This window comes from Cryptosporidium ubiquitum (genome assembly GCF_001865345.1).
Source record: "Cryptosporidium ubiquitum isolate 39726 chromosome Unknown contig_2, whole genome shotgun sequence".
Lineage (NCBI taxonomy): Eukaryota > Apicomplexa > Conoidasida > Eucoccidiorida > Cryptosporidiidae > Cryptosporidium > Cryptosporidium ubiquitum.
The window spans coordinates 63,265-88,503 of NW_021639842.1; the positions used below are offsets into that span (position 1 = coordinate 63,265).

General features: G+C 31.8%; 8 protein-coding genes across 8 annotated transcripts; 4 read left to right on the forward strand and 4 right to left on the reverse strand.

The window, feature by feature from the left end:
- Nucleotides 1-278: 278 nt before the first annotated feature.
- cubi_00916 (uncharacterized protein) lies at nucleotides 279-1,688 on the forward strand (the record flags this gene model as incomplete). The annotated part of the gene is made up of 1 exon (XM_029017928.1): nucleotides 279-1,688. The coding sequence occupies one exon, from the start codon at nucleotides 279-281 to the stop codon at nucleotides 1,686-1,688; it is 1,410 nt and encodes a 469-aa protein (XP_028872879.1).
- A 397-nt stretch (nucleotides 1,689-2,085) lies between these two features.
- Nucleotides 2,086-2,677, reverse strand: cubi_00917 (uncharacterized protein; the record flags this gene model as incomplete). Its single annotated transcript, XM_029017929.1, has 2 exons — nucleotides 2,086-2,454; nucleotides 2,525-2,677. 2 exons carry the CDS (start codon nucleotides 2,675-2,677, stop codon nucleotides 2,086-2,088), a joined length of 522 nt encoding a protein of 173 aa, XP_028872880.1.
- Nucleotides 2,678-3,346: 669 nt separating this feature from the next.
- On the forward strand, nucleotides 3,347-7,471 carry cubi_00918 (uncharacterized protein; the record flags this gene model as incomplete). Its single annotated transcript, XM_029017930.1, has 1 exon — nucleotides 3,347-7,471. One exon carries the CDS (start codon nucleotides 3,347-3,349, stop codon nucleotides 7,469-7,471), a length of 4,125 nt encoding a protein of 1,374 aa, XP_028872881.1.
- A 377-nt stretch (nucleotides 7,472-7,848) lies between these two features.
- cubi_00919 (C2H2 zinc finger domain-containing protein) lies at nucleotides 7,849-8,484 on the forward strand (the record flags this gene model as incomplete). The annotated part of the gene is made up of 1 exon (XM_029017931.1): nucleotides 7,849-8,484. One exon carries the CDS (start codon nucleotides 7,849-7,851, stop codon nucleotides 8,482-8,484), a length of 636 nt encoding a protein of 211 aa, XP_028872882.1.
- Nucleotides 8,485-8,511: 27 nt separating this feature from the next.
- cubi_00920 (uncharacterized protein) lies at nucleotides 8,512-9,478 on the reverse strand (the record flags this gene model as incomplete). Its single annotated transcript, XM_029017932.1, has 3 exons — nucleotides 8,512-8,793; nucleotides 8,843-9,289; nucleotides 9,353-9,478. 3 exons carry the CDS (start codon nucleotides 9,476-9,478, stop codon nucleotides 8,512-8,514), a joined length of 855 nt encoding a protein of 284 aa, XP_028872883.1.
- Nucleotides 9,479-10,296: 818 nt separating this feature from the next.
- cubi_00921 (uncharacterized protein) lies at nucleotides 10,297-11,679 on the reverse strand (the record flags this gene model as incomplete). The annotated part of the gene is made up of 1 exon (XM_029017933.1): nucleotides 10,297-11,679. One exon carries the CDS (start codon nucleotides 11,677-11,679, stop codon nucleotides 10,297-10,299), a length of 1,383 nt encoding a protein of 460 aa, XP_028872884.1.
- Nucleotides 11,680-12,315: 636 nt separating this feature from the next.
- On the forward strand, nucleotides 12,316-13,557 carry cubi_00922 (uncharacterized protein; the record flags this gene model as incomplete). The annotated part of the gene is made up of 1 exon (XM_029017934.1): nucleotides 12,316-13,557. One exon carries the CDS (start codon nucleotides 12,316-12,318, stop codon nucleotides 13,555-13,557), a length of 1,242 nt encoding a protein of 413 aa, XP_028872885.1.
- Nucleotides 13,558-13,594: 37 nt separating this feature from the next.
- Nucleotides 13,595-25,114, reverse strand: cubi_00923 (uncharacterized protein; the record flags this gene model as incomplete). The annotated part of the gene is made up of 1 exon (XM_029017935.1): nucleotides 13,595-25,114. One exon carries the CDS (start codon nucleotides 25,112-25,114, stop codon nucleotides 13,595-13,597), a length of 11,520 nt encoding a protein of 3,839 aa, XP_028872886.1.
- Between the last annotated feature and the right edge of the window lie 125 nt (nucleotides 25,115-25,239).

Genomic DNA, 25,239 nt, shown 5'->3' on the forward strand with positions numbered 1-25,239 from the left:
ATTTCTAAATTTGAAAAGTTTTTTTACCATCACAGAAGACCCTTAAATATTTCAAATTTTGACTTTTTTAATCAATTGCCTTGCATTTATTGTTCTGTACAAATTAGGCGGGTAAATTGACCACATTTCGGCGCCACATGCTATTTGTATCATTTTGTATGAGATCAAGTACAAAGAATTTGATTAGGGGAAATTAAAAGGAAAGAAGAATAAGGTGGGGGGGGGCAAAGTAAGATAATAGTATAAGGAGATATTTGTTATTTTATTGTATTAAATAGATGAGAATCTCTGAAGAAATGCAATCTAATATACATGATACTGCCCATGAAAGGATTGATGAAAAAAAGGATGAACAGGTGGGGGTAACTTTCAGTGAAAGAGAAGCTTATATGAATCAGATATCTGAGGTTGAGGAATGTGGGGAGGAGGAGGAACATTATGAGGAAGATGAGGATGAGTTGAACGCCAATTTAGATCCCGAATTTTTGTTAGATGAGGGTAGAAAGCTAAGAAAAGAGAAGAAATTTGACGAAGCTATTGTAAAGTTATACTGGGCCATGACGAACAAAATGAATCTTTTAAATATTACGGAAGAGAGTGGAATAGACCCGAGACTCTCTGAGTATTATTTGATTTATGCAGATGTACTTTTGGAAAAAGAAGAGAATTCTACTAATTTCTTTTTTTCCAAAAAAAGTGAACAGCAGGATTTAATGAACCCATTATCGTCTTCTTCCTCTTCTTCCTCTTCTTCCTCTTCTTCCTCTTCTTCCTCTTCTTCCTCTTCTTCCTCTTCTTCCTCTTCTTCCTCTTCATCATCATCATCATCTTCACAAACTCTTAAATCTTCAGAGCAAATGTTAATAGAGTCAACTGTGATGGGTATGGCAAATAGCAGCATGGCTGAAGCTACAGATGAAGAGGTGGCGTGGGAGAATTTTGAGGCTGCAAAGCTAGCTTATATTAAGTTGATTTACCTAAAAAAGAAAGGGGACTATGATAGATATTGCCAAGGAATAGTTCCAGAATATATGAAGAGTTTGTTCACATCTAGTGAGTTGAACGATGGAAAGTTTGAGGAGCTTCTGAAGGAAGTTTGCACTTGTGATTCTGAGGAGAGATCAAGGATACCAGATAAAGATATCACAGATTTATCATTTGTTTTTATTAGGTTAGGTGACATTTTACAGTTGGCAGAAAAGTATTACGAAGCTTCAATTGAATACAAAAATTCCCTATTTATCTTAGAGACATTCAAGCTACCAGAAGATACAATCGAACCTTCATTAATATGTTTGGCTCAAAGCACATTGTTTTCAGGTAAAATTAAAGATTCGAAAGTTTTGTTTGAGAGAGCTTTAAATTTAGTTAAAAATCACTTAGAAGGGAAAAACGGAATGTCTGCTCCTACAGATCCTAAACAAATTGAAGCTTATAAACTGACATTGGAAGATTTACAATTAACTTTAGATGATATTAATCGTAAATTGGCAGTGAACCAAGAAGACCAAAAACCTATTACAGCTATTCCCAAATTGGAAGAAATAAAGAAAGAAAATACCTTCAATAAAGCTCAGCTTCCCGAGACTGAACCTGTTAAAGTTATTAATACAGTTGAGATAAATGGAAGCTTTTGTGAAAATACCGTAGATAATAAGAAGAGAAGAATTGATTTATCTAAGATATAACGATTAATATTGAATTATGACACTATATCTATTGTTTTCATCTATCAATTAGATTCTTTATCCTATTATATATATTATTTACTAATTAATTATCCAATTATTATCCAATTGGTTGTTATTTCTGACTAATCGATTGATCTAGTTTTTAATTTTTTACTATCTTTACACCAAAGTATTTAAATGAAATTAAGTAAATTTAACATAGAAAATAAAGACATAGGTTTTTTTCATTGATAGAAAAGGATATTTCTACCAAACTTTGCCGATTTAACATTACGTAATAATTACGTGGTAATTATATTTTGGTATACCGGTATATTATCCACTTAAAAAAAATACTTGCGATTAAAAATTTTGATATAATGTTTGCATGAATGCATGCATGTATAAAATTGAATTAGTAGGAGAAATCTCTGTTTATTTGGTTGATTAAATTAGTAATTGACTTTTTGAATTGAATGGTTTCATTATGTGTGAGGCCATAATTTTTTTTTTGAAACGAGTATTGATAGTGTTTGTTTGAGGAATTAACTTTGTTAAATAATAAAGAAGCAAGCTTATCATTCAATAAATCAAAATTTTGGAAGTTTATTTGAGTTGAATTTGAATAATTTTCTTTTTTAATGTCTGAGTAATTGTTAATTGGTTCTTTTGGGTATATTTGGATAGTATGTATTTCTCCAACGTTCAGATTAACCTTTTTCTTGTTATCAATGCTTATCATTTCTAGCTTATTATATATTTTGTCGATAAATTCATTTATTACCTAAAGGTTGGTAAGGAAATGGGAATATTAAAATTGAATACAAAACAGAATTTTCCATTTTTAAACTTACAATGAAGGCTTTGTCTATCTTTTCGAAAGCAACATCAGTGATTCCTTTACTATAAAAACTCTTATTTCTGTCAAAATTTATAAGTTGGTCTTTGCCACGAAATTGACTTTTTCGAAGTATCTTAATATACTCGGGCTCATAAATTCTTTTCATTTCATGTAATTTATTTTTTTTAAGTCCAATGTTTGAGTAAAAGCATGTGCAGTATTATTTAATAATTTTTTTTTTTTGTATTAAGCTGTGCAATAAAATAAGTATTAAAATTTAGTCAATTCAATAAAATGCGATATTACTAGTCGAAAAATTTAAGTTAACTATATCAACTATTTTTTGATTTTAAAAGAAATTTTTTTTAAATATATTTGTATGAAAACTAAATGCACCCTTTTTCTCTTAGTTTACACCAAATCAGAAAAATTTTGAAAAGACGAAAGAAAAAAATATTGCGGAAAAAATTAAGTGTTTTTAGATAAAATAACATAAAATTTGGTCGTTGTATTTTGAGAAACCCAGAAATGCAAAATTTTCATAAAAAATATCACATTAATTTCAATTGGTGCAAATTTAAATTATACACATAAATAAATTGCATGACATTGGCGCCTGCGGCATGCACTTTTGTAATGATAATAACACCGGTATTGGAAAAAACTGAGGGGTGTAGAAAAATTGTTTGTGAATAAAGTTGAAAGCAAATTGACAAACTAAATTAGAATAATAATAATATTATTAATATCATTATTGTTATTTCTAATCTCTTAAATTTTATATATTACACATAAGTTAAGTATTTGATGTTAATATAGACTAAATATTTATTGAATGAGGAGGTTTGATGTGGTTCAAATAACCTCCGAATTTAGCGAAAATCCTAATGTAATAATAACTTCGTTGTGCTATGTACCAGTTATTGGGTATATATATGCAGGAACCAACTTTGGAGATATATTACTTTACAAGTATGAAGATTATAATGGAATTCACAAGAATAGTGGAAATGATGTATTGGGATTCAACTTGAATAAAGAGAGAATGACAGGAAAAGAAAGATCTATTCGAATTAAAAATATTTCTCAAAAGTGTAAAAGAATAGATAAAATATTTCCTATCATATCCTATGATACTGTTGTTAATGATGATATGGAAAGCAGAGTACATATTGGGGGTGTGATTTTATGTATATGCGATGGAAACTTACTATATTTGGATTTCAGATTAAGAGGAAAAGTCAAATTACTCTGTAAAGGAGTTTCTTCGGTCTCTGTTTGGAAAGACAGTTTTAATATTAATACTTTTCAAACCAAATTTTGTATTGCTACAAAGAAAAAGATCATCTTTTATAATACATGCCTTTTGGGTGATTTATTAGATATACAGGATATTCTGGAAGATGATGAGGAAATGACTGCTAATTCTAATATTAGTAATAGGAGGAGATCAAGTCTTGAACGCCGATCTTCACTCAATAGAGATGCAAAAGATTCCACAAAAAAGGATGTAGATATTGGGAAAAGCTACACTTCTGGAGTGAATTCTTGGTTTGGATTTTCCACAAACAGTTCCCAATCAAATAACGGTGGCCATAAAAATGATAATAATGCTGATCATTTACTTGAAGCACCAGCAATAGGCGAAAGAGGATACAAGGATGATTATTTGGCCAGTATAGAGTTTATTAAAGTTGATGAAATTCAGATTCCAAGTAGGCTCGCTTCGTTTACAGAAAGTATAAGTAATATTGAATGGTGTAACAATTGGGTTTGTTTTGTTATTGCAGGTACTTATTTTATTATGAATATTGACGATCAAAGCATAAGTGATATATTAAATTTAGACCAGTTAGGAAACAATTTTCAACCTCAAATAATAATACTACCAGAACAAGAGTTTATGTTGACTTGTCAGGATAATCTGGGAGCATTTTTTAGTTTTGAAACTTTAGAACCATCTCCAAAATCAATGATACAGTGGCCATCTGAAGGTCTTACGGGAGTAGTGCTATCATCTCCTTATCTTCTTGGAGGAACAAAGAGTGGGATTATTCAAATCTATTCATTGGCAAATTATGAGGCTAATTCCTTGGTTAAAGAAAATAAGGCAGGTACTAATGTATCAAACTTTCAATCTAGAAATGAAGCAACATCAAACTTAGGAAGTAATAGAGGATTTTTAAATAATAATCACAACAATGTCCAAACATTGCAACTGGATGATGAAATTACTTGCATCTCTACAGGAGGGACTTGCGAAGGAATATTTTTTGGTTCTTCATCGGTCATGAAAGCCCCTTTAGGGCCTATGGTCGTTGTTTCAACCAAAACAAGAATATATGCTTTAACTCCTATTCCAATTGAGGAATCAATTTTTGAGCTGGTTAATAGGAGCCAGGGAAAGCAGGCATTTAATCTATTGAAAACTTACTGCAATAGCAATGATTTGTTATTTAAGAGTTTACTATATAAAACTCAGTGCCTAGTTGGATGGTACGAATTCAAGAATTTACAATTTGAAAAGGCTTTTCAATCTTTCAAACAAGCTCATATTGATCCAAGGGTTCTAATTATATTATTTTGGAAGGACTTAATTCCATTAGAATGGGATCACAAGTATTCAAAAGATTCTTTGGTAGATTCGTATGAATATGCAAAATTACCATGGACTAATTCAAAAAGAAATCTTTCTGAAGATTTAACACCAGATGTCAAGTTTCACGAATCCTTGCTTAACTCACTATTGATAAAGAAAACTCATAATAAACTTCCTCCAAGTATTGATTTATTTATTCAGAACTTGCTGTTGAACAAGCCTGATTTTAATAGTAACTTGCAGATAGACATAGAAGGAGATCTGGAAAAAATTGATGAGTATATTTATTTGGCCAATAGATCACTTAAAATGTTTCTATTGCATGAGAGAGAAAGATATATGCCAAATACTGAGGACTCAAAAGACATTTTTTGTAAGTTTGGAGAACAAGATGAAAAACAGATGGGCTATTCTACTGGAAAAATTATGGATATCGCTATCATTAAGTTAATAATTAATGAGTTTAATAGCAAGTACAAAAGAAGCCATGATATTTCTTTAAGCAATAGAATCATTTTAAATTTACTTGATATAGAATCTGAGACAAAAGATACTGAAGCAATAAGTGACTATGCTTGTTTTCAAAAAACAGATCAAATGGAAATAAAAGAGATCGAGGAAGAAGAGTTAATAATCAAAAGAGTTATTGGGAATGTGTTAACGGAATTTAATGTTGATGAGTATGAAGAGTTTCTTTTAAATCATGGGAGATATGATTTATTAGCTATTCTATTGGCTTACAATTCATCATACTTAAGATCTTTAGAGATCTTAGAGAATGTGGTTAATTCTTCAGATAGGAGTACCTTGGAAACTTACACGGGCAAGAATTCGAATTATATTAATATTTATTTGATAATATACCAAGTTTTGTTAAATTTATGTAAATCAGAGATTACTCCTATACACATTCAAGCCAATTTACTAAAGCGTTATTCAAGATTTATTCTAGACAAATTTGAAATCTGTCCAATAGATCATTTATTTACTTTAAAGCCTGTTGATAAGTTTCCTTTAACAATAGATGAGATACTTGGATTATTTAATCTACTACCAGCAATAGCTTCAAATCATCTAACTAGATCTTACTTGGAAAAGATAATAGCAACTCAAGGAGAAAACATCGAATTAAAACATAAAATTCATTTGATTGAGATTTACATTAATGATATTTCAACAAAAAATGAAACTGGTATAAAGCCCTCAGATGAAGCAAACTCAAGCTATACAAATCTTTTCAATGAAAACTTTCAACCCTCTAAGTTGGCTATTATGCTTGAGGATATTGAGAATTTTGACACAGAGATTCTGGTAAAACACGTATATTTTGACGATACTTTTAAATATAAAGTTCATGACCATATTATTATTGAGTATATAATCATTTTATTCAGAAGCAACAGACATACTCAGGCATTGAATTATATAATTAGTGTTTTAGAGAACATTGAATTGGCAGAGATCTACACTTTAGCGTGGATTTTTCACAACATATATGCTCTTCAGTCTGAAAATATAAGTATGAAAGGTATTATAATGGAAAAACCGGGGTTTCAGGTATCTTTTCCAGATGATCAGGAAAGCACTCTAAATAAAAATAACAAGCAAAAGTATCGCAAAATTAAGCTTTTTACGGAGTTTAAACTTTGGAGGAATTTCATAGAAGAATATTCAAATATCTCAAGTCCCCTAGAACAGCATCGCTCAGGCGACCTAGAAATGAATTCCTGGCTTGAAATCCTGGGCATTTCCCAGAATGAATTATCACTTATTTCAGATGAGCATACTAAAAGCAAGGACTTTAACGAACAAAGTAATTACGAAAAGTTGGTGAATAAATTGATATCATTGGGTGTAGAGAAGACTTCACAGAAAATTTATACTCACAACATTGTGGATTCTAACGGAGAGCTGATAGCTTTGGTTAGAATCTTGATAGACTCTTGGAGGTCTTCCAGAGAAGATTCTCCTTGTAAGGCTGAAAAATTTTTGAATTCAACAATTAATATTTTGAACAAGTATTCATTTCATCCTGATATTTCTATTGGGAATATTCTTCAAATTATTCCAGGAGAGTGGCCTTTACTAAAGATGATAAATTTCTTGAAGAATAGTTTAGCATCATCAATTCACAATCAAACAAGCAAAGCGATTTCAACTAATTTATCTGCAATTTCTTTTCTTCGTCTCTACGAAAAGTGGTCAAATGCCCGCTCTAATCATGTTACAATTACCCAAGATATGATTTGCCATGTATGCTCACTTAAGTTGGGCAATAAGCCTTGTGCAATATATCCAAATGGTTCCTGCATCCACACTCATTGTTTATCCAATGAATATTATTCATTCAACTCCTATTAAATCTGTAACTTTTAAAAATAATTAAATTTCGGTATTGGAACTTCCAAAAAAAATCAATTATTACTAATATCATTTATATTACATGCTTACACGTAAGTATGCAAACATGCATGCAAAAGAAAAGGTATTTATTTTTTGTTTCCGAATTTGGCGCCACACCACTTTATTAATAAATGTGGAGCATTAAATACAGAATGTATATCAGAAGAAAGGGGGAAAATAAATAAATATAACATGAGAAAATAAGGATGGTGATTAAGATACAAGTCTGATAATCGAATTTACGCTTGATTTCTTTCTTTCTTCAGATTTTTTTTTATGATTGGTCTGAAAAAAGGTAAATTAATACTATTAAATTGCAGGAAAAAATAACGAAAATGAGTGGTGTCAATAGTTTGGGAAGAAAAGTTTGGGATAAGGAGTTTTATAGCAAGAGTAAAGAGGAAAGAGATCAAATCAGAAATCTTGAGAATGTGAGCCATGAAAAAAAGGTTGATATAAAGAAGAATCTCTTTGAGGAGAGTGCAAAGAGGAGGGAAATGTATTTAGACATCTCAAAGAATGTTGGAGTATTGAAAAGTCATACAAACGGTGAGGATGTGAGAAAGAGCATCTCTGGGTATTGGTGTGAGGTTTGTAAGTTCGGTTTTAACGATTCACACTCTTGGATTCGTCATTTAAATAGTCAAGGCCATAACCAAAAGATGGGGACTTCGTTATATGTAGAGAAGAAGTCACTTGAGTCTGTAAAAAGGCGACTTTCCCAGTTAATTTATGATTACGATCACGGTTTGGGAATATTCAGTAAAAAAGGTAGAGAAGAAAGTAGCGGTGGTGTTTATGATCAATCAAAGGAAAGAGGCCAAAACCTAAAAAAGGTGGAGGGAATAACAAGAGGGGATAAAGCGAATGATAAGACTGTAATTAATAAGGGCGAAGAGGAGGAAAATGTATCAGATGAGGAGACAAGAAAGGATATGCTACAATACGATTTCCCAACAACCTTTTCATAAAGATTATGCTCCTGATATTTGAAATCATTACAAAGCAAGGATTATGTTATTATTTGTGTTACTATGGGCTTTGCTTGTAGTAGAGCAGTTTTTGAGCAAATTCAAAAGACTGATTCCATTTCCAAATATGGTATTGAACAAATTAGCAAAAACCACAATAAATATTAGTGATATTATACAGCCAAGAATGAATGTATATTTAACATTTTTCCACCAGAACTTTTTCTTAACTTTAACAGATTCCTGTAGGAATGATTCTGTTTCATCTTCAAGAATTTCAGCTTGTCCATCTAATGCTTGAAGAATCCCCTGAAAAGTTAAGATAGATAAAACATATGAGAAAAAGATTCAGACTTACCCTATTATTTAATAGAATTTGGATGTTATCTTGTATAGTATTGACAATTTCTTTTGATGAGCCTTCTAGCTGAGCGATTTCATTAAAATTCTCATAGTCATCATATTTTGAGAGAAGGTTTTTAATGTCCTGCTTGAAATTTTTTATTCCATTCAACTCATTTGTTTTGTTTGGAATATTTTCATTGATTCTTTCAATTCTCAAAGTAGATTTGTTTAATTCTCTTAAATATGAGTAAATTAACCTTTGTGGATATTTTTCATTCTTACAGCATACTGAATATGCAATATTTCCCTTTTCTAAAGGAGGTATCCAAATATAAAACTTCCATTCTATTTCCTCAACTTTAACTACTTTTTCGATTCTTGGACTAAGTGTCTTAACATCTTTTTTATTTTTTAACTCCTCTATAAAAATCTCGTTAATCTTTATTATTAATATAGTTTTCTATCCCAAACACAAATTTTTTCTCCATGTCATATTTGCATTGTGATCAATATAAAAACTTACCTTATCTTTAATTAAACTTGAAATCCTATCAAACCAAGAAAAAATGATAATACCATTATTAATTGATCCAATTCCTGTGAAAATTAGGTTTTTGTTTTGTGTTGGAAAAGCCTTCAAACCAAGCATTCTTTTCCTGAATTCTTCTTTCTTTAATTGAAATTATAGTATAATCTACTAATTTAAATAAGTCTTAATATAATATAATTGCTTTATTAGTATTTAATAATAAACCCACATAATTTTGCATACAAAAATCATTTTCCTACAATATATATACATAATAAATGTAAAACTTTTTTTTAAAAAATTCATTCATTTTCATACTTTTCAAGTAATTAAACATTATTAAGTCTAATTTGTTCCAAACTGACAAATTACTCTCACCCATTCATACTTTTCGTTGTATTTTTATTTTTTTTTATTTTATTAAAAGTACATGTAAAAGGCGGGCTTTCCATGCATTATAGGGGAAAAAAAAATAAATTAATTGCTAAGTGGAAAAAAAAGGAGATAAATAATTAAGGATAAACCAAAGTAATATATACAACAATTTTGTAACTATAAATTAAAAGATGCAAGAAGAAGAGAAGAAGAAAGAATTAAGATCCAAAGAAGAGATAATGGAGAGCATATTAAAGCTACAGAATGACTTAACAGGTAAGTTTTGGAATGGACTATAAAAATGGTATAAAAAATGAGTAGTCTTATCTTATTTATGAAAATTAACTTCATAATTATAAATTTAAAAACAGAATTAAAATCAAATTTGGACAAATTAGAGTCTGACAACAAACTACTAAACGAAGAGAATGAAATGCTAAAAAGCCAGTTAAAAGTTTAATTTAGACACTTTAAATGATAAATAAAAAATAAATGGATTAAAATATATAAGCAATTATAGGTAAAATTTTTAAAACTAGAGTTACAAAAATATGTCGGCCTTATTAATTATAGTAAGAAATAGGTACAACTAATAATCCATTTTTTGAGTTTTTGATAGAATTCCACCTACCAAGTCTATGTTCTTGTCCAATAGCAGCAACAATCAGTTTATCAGAGACTGAAATATCATTAACAAATCCACTAACTTTAATAGAATTAATAAGAGAAATGTTGTTATTTTGGTTTGACCATTTCCAAGCTTTAATTTCTTCATCATCACTACCAGTAAAGAATAAGTCAGTAAATGGAATACTTTTAATGGAGTATATGCCTCCTTTATGTAAATTATTACTAGTAAATAAAGGTTTCTTTTTAAATTGGGACCATATATGTAAAGTGCCATCTTGCTGTCCAGTAATATAATTTACATTATTTAAACAAGAAACAGAATCAATAGGAGATTCAATCAATTTTGAACCATCAACATTTGAGTTATTATTTGGATAAAAAATTAAATGTGAATCAGCAGATAATTTCCACAATCTGGATGTATTATCTTCAGAACCAGTAAAAGGTCTGTCTTTAAGAATCATATCACATGATGTAATCTTATTTGTATGTCCATAGTAAGTATTCATATGTGATCTTGATTTAAGACTCCAGACTTTAAGTGATTTATCAAAAGATACTGATATAATTTGATCAATTTCAGAATTAGGTTCTGAAACTATACCAGTAATAGTATTAGTATGACCATGAAACCTTTCAATACATTTTGGTACTCTATGATCCCATATTCTTATAACTTTATCTTCTCCACCACTACAAATCAGATTAGTTTCTTTGTGATAACATATTGTTTTAATTTGTTCAAAATGCCCACCACATTCAAAATCTTTTCTACTACCTGGAAAAATCATTTTTTTTCCAGTTTCTAAATCCCATTTAATTATAGCACAATCTTTTCCTCCTGTATATGCAGTTTTTCCATCATTATCTAAAGTTACACATGTTGGACTAAGTTTATGACCTTTGTAAAATACAGAATCACCTGTTATATTAAAGTTATCAGCTATTTCCCTTTGAGAAACTTTGTTCTCTAAATTATTTAAGCTTGCTTTAATTTCACTATCTTCCAAAGCATCAAGCTTTTTTAGAAATTTCTTTGCTAATGAAACTTTTTTCTCATCCTCATTTTCAAAAAAAACATCATCTTCATCATCTTCATAATATTCATTTTTTCCATTATTGTTATTATCTTCAGAATCAGATTCAATATTTGAGTCTAAAGTTCTACCAGAAAAACGTGGATTATCATGATCTTGGTAATCCACACTTTTTCTATTCATTTGAAATGACTCATCATCTGAAGATGATAGTATCTCCTCATTATCATTTTTTTTCTTCCCTCCAATTTTTTTTGTCTGTTGAAATTTCCTTTTCATAATTTTGTATCTAATTGCCGTTTTAAATTACTATTATTACTTTAATCGTCCAAGCTTAGCTAAAATTTTACTGTAGTATGCTAACTAAAAAAAAAAAAGTAAATCCTTCCCTCTTCTTTCTTATTCTTCCTTTCTACAAAAGTATATTTTTTCTCTTAACTTTTTTTTTAATATTTTTCTATTAATTTATTTTTTAAATTTAGTTTTTTTTTGACATTTCAGATTTATTAGTCATTTTTTTTTAATATACTAACAAAAGAAATAACCCGCCTTTTTTTTTAAATTAACAAAAAATTATTTTTTTGATACCTTATACCGGTATAGAACAAAAATTAAGGCGCGGAATACCGCCTAAATTTTGTTGAGAAATTATAAGATGAAAAGTCATTTAAATAAAAAGATTAGAAATTATAATTAAGATAAGAGTAATATCAACATCAAAATGAATAAGAAATTTTAACAATTTAGGAGATCCCACACTATTTTGCATTTTTCCCTCTTTTAATTTCTCACTTTTCTTTCTTTTGGTTTATTCTTTATTATTTTAAGTTTAGCTACTTATCTACACATTCTTTGAATTGAGTGATTATATGTGTTTACTCTGGTTTTATTAAGTAATTCCAAAACTCCGTACAGATGAAAAATAGTAAATATCAAGGATTTGAATTATTACCAGATTCTTTAATGCTTGAGAAAAAAAAGCAAGCATTAAGAAAAGTGAGAAAGAAAAATTCATCGGTACCGTTTTTAGAAGAAACGGAGAATCATAAAAAATCACACAAAGATTATGATTCTGATACTTTTGATGATTTGCCTTTTGTTGTTCCTTCAAAGAGAATTGTCATAGAGTGGCCAGTGGACCTTCTAAAAAGTTTAACAGCTGTAAGTTTTGAGAATGTCCACTCTAAGTATGATTTGGAAGAAATTCAAATTTTTAAAATAGCTTCCAGTACTGCAAAAGAGGAACAGAAACAAGAACAGGAACACGATCACGAGCACGACTACGAACACGAACACGAACACAAACACAATCACAAACATGATCACGAACAGGAACGTGATCACGAACAAGAACATGATCATGATCAGGATCGGGATCAGGATCAGGATCAGGATCACGAACAAGAACACGAACACGAACACGAACACAATCACCAGCAACAGCAACAGAGCCGAAGCCAGAAACAAGCCCTGACCCTGGGAGTGGAGAAAACAATCAGCCTTGAAGAACCAGCAACAATGAGTATCAGGCTGATGTCCATGCAAATCTACATGATGGGAGGATATGCAAAGAAGTATTTTTACAATCAAAAAGAAAGATCTTACAGTATAAGAGTTGAAATTAAAAAGAATCAAGAAAGTCAACCAATTAAAGTGATTAATATACTAGAGAAAGATGATATGCACTATTATCCCTATAGCAATAACATTCTTTCATCATTTCAAAATAATCACCAGTACCATAGATTCATATTATCACAAATTAATGCAAATAAAAGAATGTTTCGGCTCAATACTCAACAATATAAAGTTCAAATATTTAAATTCCTGAATTTCAAGATTCTTATTGAGCGTGATGACAAAATACATCTTAATTTAAAGTCATTCTTACCAATAAATTTCGGAGATCATAACTCAAAACAAGAGTATGATCACCAATCTAAAAAAGCCACATTACTCATCACAAAACAAAATCTCTCCAAATTAACAAAAGATGGGGGTTTCCAAATACTTTTAGAACTTAGAGATTGTATTCATCATTCCCAAAAGAACGTTACCACCCCCATACCGGAATCTACACGCTTTTGTTCATCCCAAAATTATAATAATCTTGATACCTGTACTGGGTATATTCTTTTATCCATCCAAAAGGTATAAATATATATAGTATTAACCAAATAACTAATTCCTGACCTTAAATCTCCATCCTCTTTTCGTTGTTGTAAAGAATATTCCTCTTAATCAAATTTGACATATTCTCCGAATTTGAAACCTTGCTAATTTTTAGCTGTACATTTCTTCTAATTCTCGTCCTATACATGTCAATCTGCTGCTTTCTGATTGAAACTTTTCCTATATAGTTGAATTTGAAAAGGTGACTGAAATTCTTTGACAAAACTTCGTGTAATTGTCCTGAAATAGTGATATTTCCAGGAGCACCGCATGATTCCATCTTATTTCCTATAATTACATCATGTCCCCAAACCTCATATCTAAGTCTAGAGCTTCCAACGATACCCCCAATACATCCTCCATAATGTAGTCCAATTCTCATATTCAGTTCAGGAAGTGATAGCTTCTCCCTAACAAAGGCAATCTTCTGCAACATATCGTGGGCCATTGCAATACTTCTTCTAGCTCCTTCAGCTGGGGAATAGCCTTCCATCTGAAATATATTCAGATTGTAAATTTGGTTATCCTTACTTGCTCCAGATGAAGATGACGATGGCGGTTTGCTGGAGGTTGGGTTGCTTAAAACAGTTGGGGAAGAACTCCTACAAGAAGAATTATGGCTCAAATAATTACTGTGGCTCAAATAATTACTAGCTGAATAATTACGATTAATCCCCAATCCAAAACCTAAGCTTCCTCCCATTCCTACTCCTAATGTTCCTCCTGGCCCTGCCAATGGCCCCACTCCTAATCCTGGTCCTGGCCCTGGTCCCAGTCCTAGTCCTGGTCCTGGTCCTAATCCACCTCCTCCTGATCCCAAACCCGTTGTTCCTAAGTTTGTACTTGCTTGCAAGTCCTTAATCTTCTTCTTCATCTTTTGAGAAGAAAATATTCCATTTTTATCTTCATAAGGATCAATCTCTGGCTCACTCATTGCTACATAGGCATCTCCAATAGTGAAAAGTTTAAAGAGCCCAAATTTAGAAAGGGAATCATCAAACTGAGCATATAGACTACTCAACATGCAAACTACACTCTCCGCCTCCACTGACATAGCCCACTGAGTAAACCCACATATATCTGAAAACAAAAAAGTAACATTCTTGTGAATATATGCCAACTTTAACTTATCCTCTTGGAAATCTAACAAAACTTTTCTAGGAAGCATTGCAACCAATAGTTCCTCTGCTTTTTGCTCACAATTACCTGCTACTAAAGTACCATAAAAAATTGCTCTTCCTGTCTTTTCTCGTGAATAAGCTGCAATTACATTTATTGATAGTGCCACACAATATACCACAATTCCTTCCAAGTTAATGTTAATCCCAACTAAAAAAATGGTCAATAAAAGGAATAAAATCAACAAATCAAACAAAACTATGTATCTGAAAAGCAAACCAGCATTATGATGAACTGTAGCCAAAAGTAAAAGCTCAAGAACTTCCTCATCACACCACAAAGATATAGAACTATCTACCATTGTAAATTGCCATAATATTGTAAGCATCAACATTGATGCTCCTCCTGCCAGTACTGCATTCAAAAATAAAATAGGACCTCCCACATGTTTGTTGTTTTCAAAATTTAATTGTGTTGCTTCCTTACTTATTCTTGTACTTCTTCCTATTTTTGGTACTGTTGCTAATCCTGTCCCAGCTCCTGTTGAACTCTGAATTTGATAGTTAGTGTATGTACTAAACAACACCAACCATGAAAGAAAAACAGATGATATATAGATTATTCTAACTGTCCAAAGTATCCTAAATCCTGAGATTCCTTCTTTATTTTCACCACATGGTAGTACTGTATATATTAAAGTTTGCAATACAAGAGTAACCACAACAATAACAAGACTTTCTTCAATAGTTTTAAGGGTAGATAGATCTGAATAGTAGGTAAGTAGGTACTTTTGTTCAATTTCATTGTTTTTGAAACCAAGAGTGAAACTCATTAAATCTGAGATATTCTCTTTCTTCCATCGGTCCACACCATTTTGTTGATTGTAGGGTTCTTTTCTATTTTGGTCATTAGAGTTTATATAATTGGAATTACTTCTTTCAAATTTGGAATTATTAATTGACGAGGAATTATGGGAAATTGACTTAGAAGATGGTCTCATTGTTTTTCTTATTCTTACTCTCATTCTTTTCTTTTTAGGTTTAGTCATTTGAAAATAATTTTTGGAAGGATTATCAGGGGAAGCAACCTCTTTAAACTCTTTCCCCCTTCTTTTAAAAAATCCTAATGAGCTAGAAGTTTGATTATTGAATAGATTCCATCTGCTTTTAGAACTGTTTTCATTTAAGAGAGTGAAATCTTGGTCCTCAGGTTCCTGATTGAACTTAACATGAGAGGGATCACCAGTATTCTCCTCCTTATCATATTCCACTTCCTCCCTATACTCTTGATTAGTGTGGGTATATGGCTCTTCTATTTGCTTTAAAGATGAAGAAAGATTTTCTTGAGGAAAACGACCTTCATATCTCTCATTCTCATGTGAAACGGAATTTTTGGGAAGCATAGAAGATACAGATTCTCCTACTTGTGCAAAAGTCTTGTTTTTAGAAGTAGAACGCAAACATGAAGCTGAATTTGAAAGATGTTTAGAAACATCATCTTCGTGATCCATGTTAAGATATTTAATCAAAACATCATCATGAGCCATAATATCAAAATCAGAAGAGCTCTTGATATGGTAATTTCCAATCTGAACAGCTCCAACTCCCTTTCCACGTATTTCTTGTTTTATAATACGTGTATAATTTGGATAAGCGGATCCAGAGACTCTTTCTAGAGTAAAAGTATCCATCATTCCTTTGCCTTTAACAAAAGATCTTTTTTCTTTCCATTTTAATATGGAAATATCCTTAACCAAATCATGGGTCATCGAGGTTACCTGGATCTTTCCAGTTTCACAAGAAGATTTCATTCTACTTGCAGTATTAACAGTATCTCCAAAAAGAGCATATTGAGGCTTATTGGTGCCTACAACTCCCGAGATAACTCTTCCAGAGTGAATACCAATCTTTAGTTTAAGCTGTTTAAGAGTCATTTCTTGACCAGTGTATATGAAGGAAGCATTATTATTGCTTTGTCTGTCTTTAGAATAAGGTGTATTTGTAAGGTTAGTGACTCCATTTATAAGATTATCAGTCTCAAGCTGTACAAGATCGAGATTTTTGCTGAGTGGAACCTCATAGAAGAATGATGACCCTATTTTGTGCATTTGCAAAGCAAATCTAAGTAGATTAATAATGTCTCGTAAAGCTCTGTTAATGAAAAGCTTTTTGGATTTTGAACGATTAAGCTCATTTTTGTTCTTGGAAGTTTTCAGGTTCTCAGATGTAGTTGAAGTTTTATCATAAGGATCCAAACAAGAAGCCACTAAATATGTCTCAAAAACAGTCTCAATCTTAGTACAATTATAATTGTCAATTAGACAATCTAGTGTAAGAAAGAAATGATCAAGAAGTGAAATAAGCTTTTTTGGTTGTAAAACTGCAACAATGCTGTGAAAATCGTAAATATCACAGAATAATATTGATACAGTACCTCTATCTTCAACACTTTCGCTTGAGAAACTTAAATTATTCCTTTGGTAAATTAGAAGTCCCTCAACAATGAAAGAGGGAAGCATTGTATCTAAAATTTGTCTCTGTCTTTGTCTTAAGTCATTTGTATGTGTTTCCAATAAGAATTGTGCTCTATATAATAATTCTGATCGGTACCCAAGAAATCCACAAAATGTATTAATACCAAGCAATATTGGTAAATATCTTATCCAATATGAATTTGGCATTTCCCATAAGAATTGGCCAAGAATAACACTCAAAAACCCAATTATTGTTACATAAACTCCAGAAATAAATCCGAGTCTGAAAATAATAAAGGATAGAATTGGGTATATTGCAGCCAAAGCAAAACCATGACTTGAAGTTAATATAGAAGAAACTGAGATTATGATTAACAATGGAAGTTGAGATTTCACACTAATTTTATTCTTTCCATAAGTGTAGCTCAATGCGAAGTTCAAAAAAACTGATGAACAGAAAATGACTGAAAGTACTCCAACCCATTTAAAGTCAGTGTTTGAAACGTTGACAGAAAAAGGGCCTAAAGTTAAGAAGATGGCTGAGATTACACACAAAACTGCTCTCAAAGAATTTCTGTGCTCATAAGCTTCATTCTGTCTTTCAATCTGGTATTCCAATTCCAATTGATTTACCTTAAAAGTCAATTTAAAAGGATTTAAAAGAGCTTTCACATCTTCAGAAAACGTTGAGATTCTTCCATAACTTGAAGAACTATTAATTAAGTTAATATTCAAATCGACTGTAGAAGCCTCCTGTGTTCTGGGATAAACTGAAGAATTCTGTGGGGTCATAGAAGTCATCGTGTTTGTAAATTCTTCACAATTTTTGCCATTTTTGAAATTTTGAATCGTATTTTCATTTGAACCCGCATCAAAGTTAATTGAAATCAAATTTCCCAAAGCTTGAGGATAGTTTGTGTCATTGAATGGTGCAGTTACCACTCCAACCCTATTATCTGACAAGAATGAAGCATAATACAAAATGAAATTATTATAATCCTCCAACTCTCTAGAAGAAAACTTTCTCAAACTCTGAGCAAATTGTAAAGATCTTATTCCCTTCATTCTCTGTTCCTTTATAACCGGATTAACACTTCGCATATATATCTGTTTGGGATTCCAAATTATGTTTGCATGCAAAATTACCCGCCTTTTCCATTCTTCAAAAGACCCTTCTTCCATAAAGACTCGGTTATCACCAAAATAATTAATTTCAATCGGTTTGAAGAGCTTTATGGGTTTTTTGCTTGATATATTACTAACTGAAATGTTCTGTGTCTGATTTTTAACTGTGATCTCCGACTCAAGAGATCTTTCTTTAAAAAGGTCTTTACAAATGATTTGATTTTGGTAGGTATTTTTAGACTGGGATGAGGTGATTATTTGGGGTTGTAGTGTTACTTGAACAATATGGTGATGATTTTCATTCATATCTTTCTTTTCCTCAGAAGTTTTGTTATTTGTAGAGTTGGATTTTTCATCCTTACTTCTGTACTGGAGTTTATTTTTAAATTTGGAAATAAAATACTTACGGTACTGGGATGCAATAAAATCTGTCAAAGTCGGAATCTTCAAAAATTCGAATAGGAAAGGATTTACGTATTCATCTTGGCCATCTTTTCCAAGAAGAATGTGATTTTTGATCATTATCCACTCATGCCAGAGTGATATTCTGATAAACAATAATAAATTATTTAGGAACTGTCCTGGCTTCATTTTCTTAAAAGAGTTCTTCATTGCAAGGATAACTGGTTTCTGTAAGGCTCTTGAGCTCTGGTTTATATGAATTAACCACCAATCTCTTATACAAGTTGAAGGATCTGGCAAGCTATGGTAAATGATCATCTTCCAAATCAAGTTAAAAAGTACCACATAAGAGATAAATAGTGGAATAGTAAGAAAGAAGATATAGGATTGTTGCATATACAGTTCATAAAGATAGAACATATAGTAATATCCATTCTTCTTGAGTGTTAATACAAGAATTGTTAGTATAATTAAGCAAAGCTTGAGCAATATCATCATTACAAGGGATATCGAAAAGGATTTGATTTTAATCAGAAATGAAAATAGGGTTCCCAAAATACAGTACATTGCCAGGGATGAAGACAATATAGAAAAATCTGCAGAGATTCCATTCTTGTACGGCGAATAAGAACTCAATATAAGTGAAAAATAAAATGATAAAATACCCATTAACAATGATTCAAGAAAAGAACCAATATAATTAATCCAGTGTGAGTGGTAGCCAGATCTAGAGCAGTTATATAAATAAGGAAGATCCAAAAAGTACTTTGGAACATCTATTCCATCATATCCAAAAAATATTGGTAGTATTACTGTCCAAAATATGAGGTATACACCTAATATATCCAACCTTTGTAGTATGGTACCAGACCATTCACAGTAAAATTGGAAAATTAAATTTGGAATAATTAGAAAGAAAAGCTTGAATATATTATTAAATAAGGCCAAACTAATTCTGAAAGTTGTGAGCCTTCCTGCTCTTGTCAGCAGTGGAACAATCTGATGAAATTTACGTACCATTACATCAGTAACTGGTGTGACCACGAAGCTATTATTTTCAGAGTCTTTAAAGATATCATGAATTGTATAATTTTGCATTGAAATGCTGGATTGTTCTCTTAACTTGTTTTCCGTTTTTTCAGAAAGAAAAGATTCACTTGTCAAATAAGAATTCTTCTCAGTCCCTATCTCAAAATACCCACTACTAGCAACAGTTAATGAATTGGTTTCTTCTTGGTAGTTATTCAATGCATATTTTATACTATTGGTAGTTTCAACCGATTTTTTATTCCCCTTTTTAACCAGCTTCCATAGATTAAAAATGACTCCCAACTTATGCAACCTTACTCTATTCTTAAACTCCTTATTCTTATCACTTTTATTTTCATAAATATCTTTATTAATTTTCGTAACTTTATTAGAAGTATCATTTGATAGGGAAACTGAAATTGAAATGTCACAAGATGACAAAATTGGAACGTTACCTGTATTTCCAGATATTCCAAGTATTACAGGCCTTGGTAAAACATTATTCTTGAGGTAATTTGTAATAGTAGTAATATCGGAAAATGATGCATTACTGATCACAACGAATGGTGATATTAGGGCCACCGAGAAGAAATAGTTAATTAAGTCTCTGGATTCAAAAATTTCATTAAGCTGCAAAGCTGAAAAGACAATACCTGGAAGGGAGTTAAGAATTCCGTGTCCAGATACACATCCTCCCCATCCAAGCCAGTCTTCGTTGATATTGTAAACGGTATTCTTACATCCCACAGTCTCTGAATAATCCGTCATTGAGTAATCTGCCACTGCAGCTCCAAGTTGGGGGAGTTGGATTTCCCCATTTAAGCTGGAAATTGTGATCAATGCTTTCAAAAATTCCACATTAGAAATCTTTTTTTTTGTGTTAAAAAAATCATTACTATCTTCTTCAAATTCATTGTGCATATCACCATTTGAAAAACTATTCTTGAACTTAGAGAGGTCATTCATGTTGACCATTTTCTCTGCAATCAGATCAAGTCTCTCAATAACTCTGTAGTTATTTGACACAACAATCTTCAGCTCATTATACACTGACGATAAGAATGACATGGCCTTGCTCTTATTCTTCAAAGGAAGCCTGTCCAACCTGATTAGAGGAATTTTATCACAGTTTGGAAAAATCTTGTGCATCAACCTAATTGAATTAACAGATGATATATTAAATAAGAACCAAGGTTTGATCCCAAAGTCTAACATGCTCCTGATAGTTTTTGGTACTTTATTTTGAATCCTGTATTCTATTCCAACATGACCTAGATATTCAAGCTTGGTCTTTAGTTTTTGGAAATAGTCTTCAGCAGAAGAGTCCAATAAAAACCTAAAGCCGTTGTTCTGTTCAGTCAGATTGTGTCTAAGGCTCATTTTTGCTAGCTCCTCTTCAGATATTGTTTTTTTTGCAAATATAAATACTTTATATCCCTGATACTGTAACTTCCTAATCTTGTAAGTAAGTTCTTCATAATTTTGGCTTGCCATACTACTTACTAAATTGCTATTATTATGAATTTTTTGATTACTGCATTGACAAAATTCTGAATTACAACCTTGAGGTCTTATTAGAGAGGGATTAAGTAAGGGAAGGATGTGCTCTGCCACTCCTCTCACATACAAAGTTGCGTTCTTCTTCTGAAAGAATTTAACTATCATGGAAATTTCTTGTTTAGACTTGTCCTCACTTTTGTATATCAAAGACGAAAAGACTGTCCTTCCTAAACTCTCCACTACCACGTATTGGGAATTCACTAAAACCAACCTCATTCCACAGGATGCTGCAGTGTGTACTATTGTCAGATCATTTTCGTCAATACCAGAATACTGAACATAGGATCTTGGGAAGTTCTCATTGTACTTGCAAATCTTCTCCTCCCTGCTCTTTATCCTATACGAAAAATTCAAATTCTTGAATTTTTTTCCGAGATCCTTCCAACAATTGCTCATAAACTTATTTTTTGTTTCTTTACCACGATACCTATACACTTCATTTTGGTCCTGGTTTTCCTGGAAATCCTTTCCCAACTGAGAAGCATTGAAATAGTAACTCAAGTAGTATTTTGTCAATATAATTTCCTTTGAATGGCTATTTAGGCATCCAACTCTCCTTTGTTTGTGCAGCTTCTCATAATTTTTATTGTATCTGTGAGTAATTCTATTATTTCTTGTACCACTTGATCGTTTGGGAGTGTTTCCGGTACCTCTGTCATTTCTGAAGGACTTTCCAAAGTAGCAGCTTTCATTTGAAGAAAGGACTCTGCTTGAGGGTCTTCTGAGAAAGTCTGAGCTCATACTTTCCCCCATGCTCATAGATTTAGATGCTATATAGAGCATTCTTGCATTATTAATTGTACCAGATCTAGATAGATCTTTTGATTTTCTCATGATATTCGTTTTATTTTTGGTAAAGAAAGGTATTTTTAAGTCACTCTTAAGCATATTTGTCGGACTCTTTCCGAATTTCAATTCACTTTTACTGCTAGCGTTGCTTGAATTGCTGTTATTAGATCCATTGAAAGGAAATAACGATTTATTGATGATCTCACGTGGAATTTCATGGTAGTAATTGATCTTCTTGCCACTAGTGATTTTGTCTCTTTTGTACTCTTTTATTCCACCAACTCTGAGATGTATCTCTGAAGATTCATGAGAATTCGAAGTTTTATCTGGAGTCTTTCCATTTTGTTTTACAATCCTTAAATGTGGCACTGTAGAGTTACAAATTGCCATTGCATATAACATATCAACCAATACAGAGTCTTTATTGTTAAAGCCTTCACTTTCCTCATTTGTGACAGCTACTGAGCTATTTGCCCCATCATTTGAAGAGTTTAGCCTTCTCAAGATTCCATTTTTGTCTTCTCTCTCGCCTTTAAAGCAAGTAGCTAGGGAATAATCAATAGATTCCATTAGTAGGTTTTTTACTAATAATGAATATTCATTTGGTATTTTATACTTTCTCCTGGTATTCCAACCATAAAAATTTCGGGTAAGTTTTACAATATTATTAAAAAGTAAATAAAGAATCTCTTCATTATCTTCCTTGCTTATCTGAATCTTCTTAGTGTCAAAGACTTGATAATCTTTGCTACTGTGGTGTTGAACTTGATTATCTATTTCTGGGCATTGAGGTTCTTGCTGGGGAGTGAGATGGTCATTAAAAGACCCAATGTCCTTTAAAACCACTCTTTTCCTTTGATTGGAGAGGATGATGTGGTTTAGTAGTTGAATTATCCTTTTTGGAAACAAATGGATTGGCAAAGCTGGGTGGAGGTGGCTACTGTAGCTCTTACGTGTTTCTGAGTTTGGGCGTGGATCAAGACACAAATCATTCTCTGTGCTTCCTGAACCCATACTATATAGTTCGTGGATACTTTTAACTGATATTTGTCTATTTCTCTGTTGATTATTCAGCCTAACCTTTGGTAAAGGTGGCCAGGCATCTCTGGGCTCCAAATTAACTGGATCAGGAGGCAAATCAGCAAGAGCGTTCTTGAGGCCTTTAATCTGGAATAAGAGTTTTGTGTAGTACCTCCTGATCTTTTTCTTATTGTTCTGACCATCCAAATTCAGAGTTTTTCCTTTTGTTAAGGATATATTTTTGTCAGACTTGAAGTTTTTATTCTCACCACCAATTACGTTAAGCTTGGAAATTGCCAGCAGGACGCTAAAATAGTGAAACAATTCTAGCTTGTTAGGAGATATTAGTCCAAAATTAGTTATTGAAGTGCCTCTTCCAGGTCTTACTACCTTTATCGAGCCTTTTGAAAATCTAGATATCTCATTCCTTCTCCAAGAAATTGAATGATGCTTCCAAAGCAGGCCTGAAATAATAGAGAACTTTGGGGAAGCTTTAATTTTTTGAATTTTCTTGAAAATGTACTCTTGGCCATTATTCAAACTGATGATCTTGAGTCTTGTTGGTTGGGCCTCCATAATAGAGTTCTGATGAATTAGAGAAATATCAACTTCTCCAAAAGAGTCCAGGGAATCGCATTTGTTAAATATAACATCCAAAGGCTTCGAGCTGGAACCAGGAATCTTATTCTCATGGGATTTAGTCTTTAAGTCGTTGTAGGTTGAACTTTTTGAATCTGTATTGTTGTTAGCTCGAGCTTTATTTAAAGCCCGAAAAATGCTTGGTTCTTTAGTAAGTAAATTATTCAACTTTGTATTATTCGAAGATAATTCGTTTAAACTCTCAGTGCTATAGTCAAAAACTAAAGCTTTATTTCTTGAAAACCTAAAGACTCCAATAATCCTGATAATATCAGTAATAGCAGTAAGGGTAACTGGGACAAAAAAGTTAAAAATTACAGCAAATTCTGCGATAATATGCCATTGTGTTCTCTGGGATTTCCAACCAACTTCTGATGATGATACGATCTCTTTCATAAATACCTGAAAATCGGAATCTTTGTTGATGAGAATGTAAATCCCCAAACATACAGCCACCAAAAATAGGCCAATACAGACCTTAGAAACAGTATTCTCGAGCTTTGTTGTTGGATTATATTTGTTCTTGTTCTCTATTGCTCTATGTTGTCTTATTGCAATTCTTGTGTCGGTACCTGCATAAACAACTATAGCCAGAACCCAATTTGCAAACCTCAATCTTGAAAACATCTGTGCAAAATTGTCTATTGTCAAAGCCTTAGCTCTAGGTTTTCCCTCCCATTTTAATGAGCCTTCAAAATGGTTAATATCATCAGAAGGAACATCACAAGTGATTCGAGCAGGTGAAAGAATGAAATCCTTTATCGCTCTTTCTAAGTCTGTCTGGATTCCAGTAGGTTCGCATGTTCTAACTAATCTTGAACCGTCCATCATTTCAGAAGAAATGTAAGCTTTTTTGCCACTAGAATGAAGAACCACCACATCAGCTGGGAATTGTTCACCATCTAAAACGCAAACAATATTTCCTACTTTGAGGTTTCTCCATCTGGAAACCACAAACTCCATTTTGTCACTGTCAAAAACTATGCAATACCTGCTATTTACCTTATAGTCGTGGATCCTTATTTTTGCATATACAAAAATATCCATAATCAGTGATGGAAGAATGGAAAAAATTATTGTGAAGCCCAAAATTATCCATTTAAAATCACTATTTCTTGAATATACAAAAAATGAAATAATAAATGATAAAAATGAAATGATGATTGGAAACCTCTTGCATCTCGACCAAAGAGAAAGAAATATATACTGGAATAGACTATATTTACATCCTGAGTAGTTATTTGATGGGTAATTATTAGCGTCTTTAACTTCGCCAGATAAGTTTAAGATGATTTTTCTGGAGATCCAGACGGGTTTCTTGTTAATCCCATTTATATTCTCATCCTCTGTTGCCATTATAATTGACTTTCCAAATGACTTTGTCATTTTTTTGTTCGTAATAAAAATTATATTACTGAAATTTTTGAATATTAAGCAATCCTCAGTGTTATTTCACACTTTTTGAACGCATTTAACTTAGTCAATCTAGATTTCCGTTAATAAATCTGGGC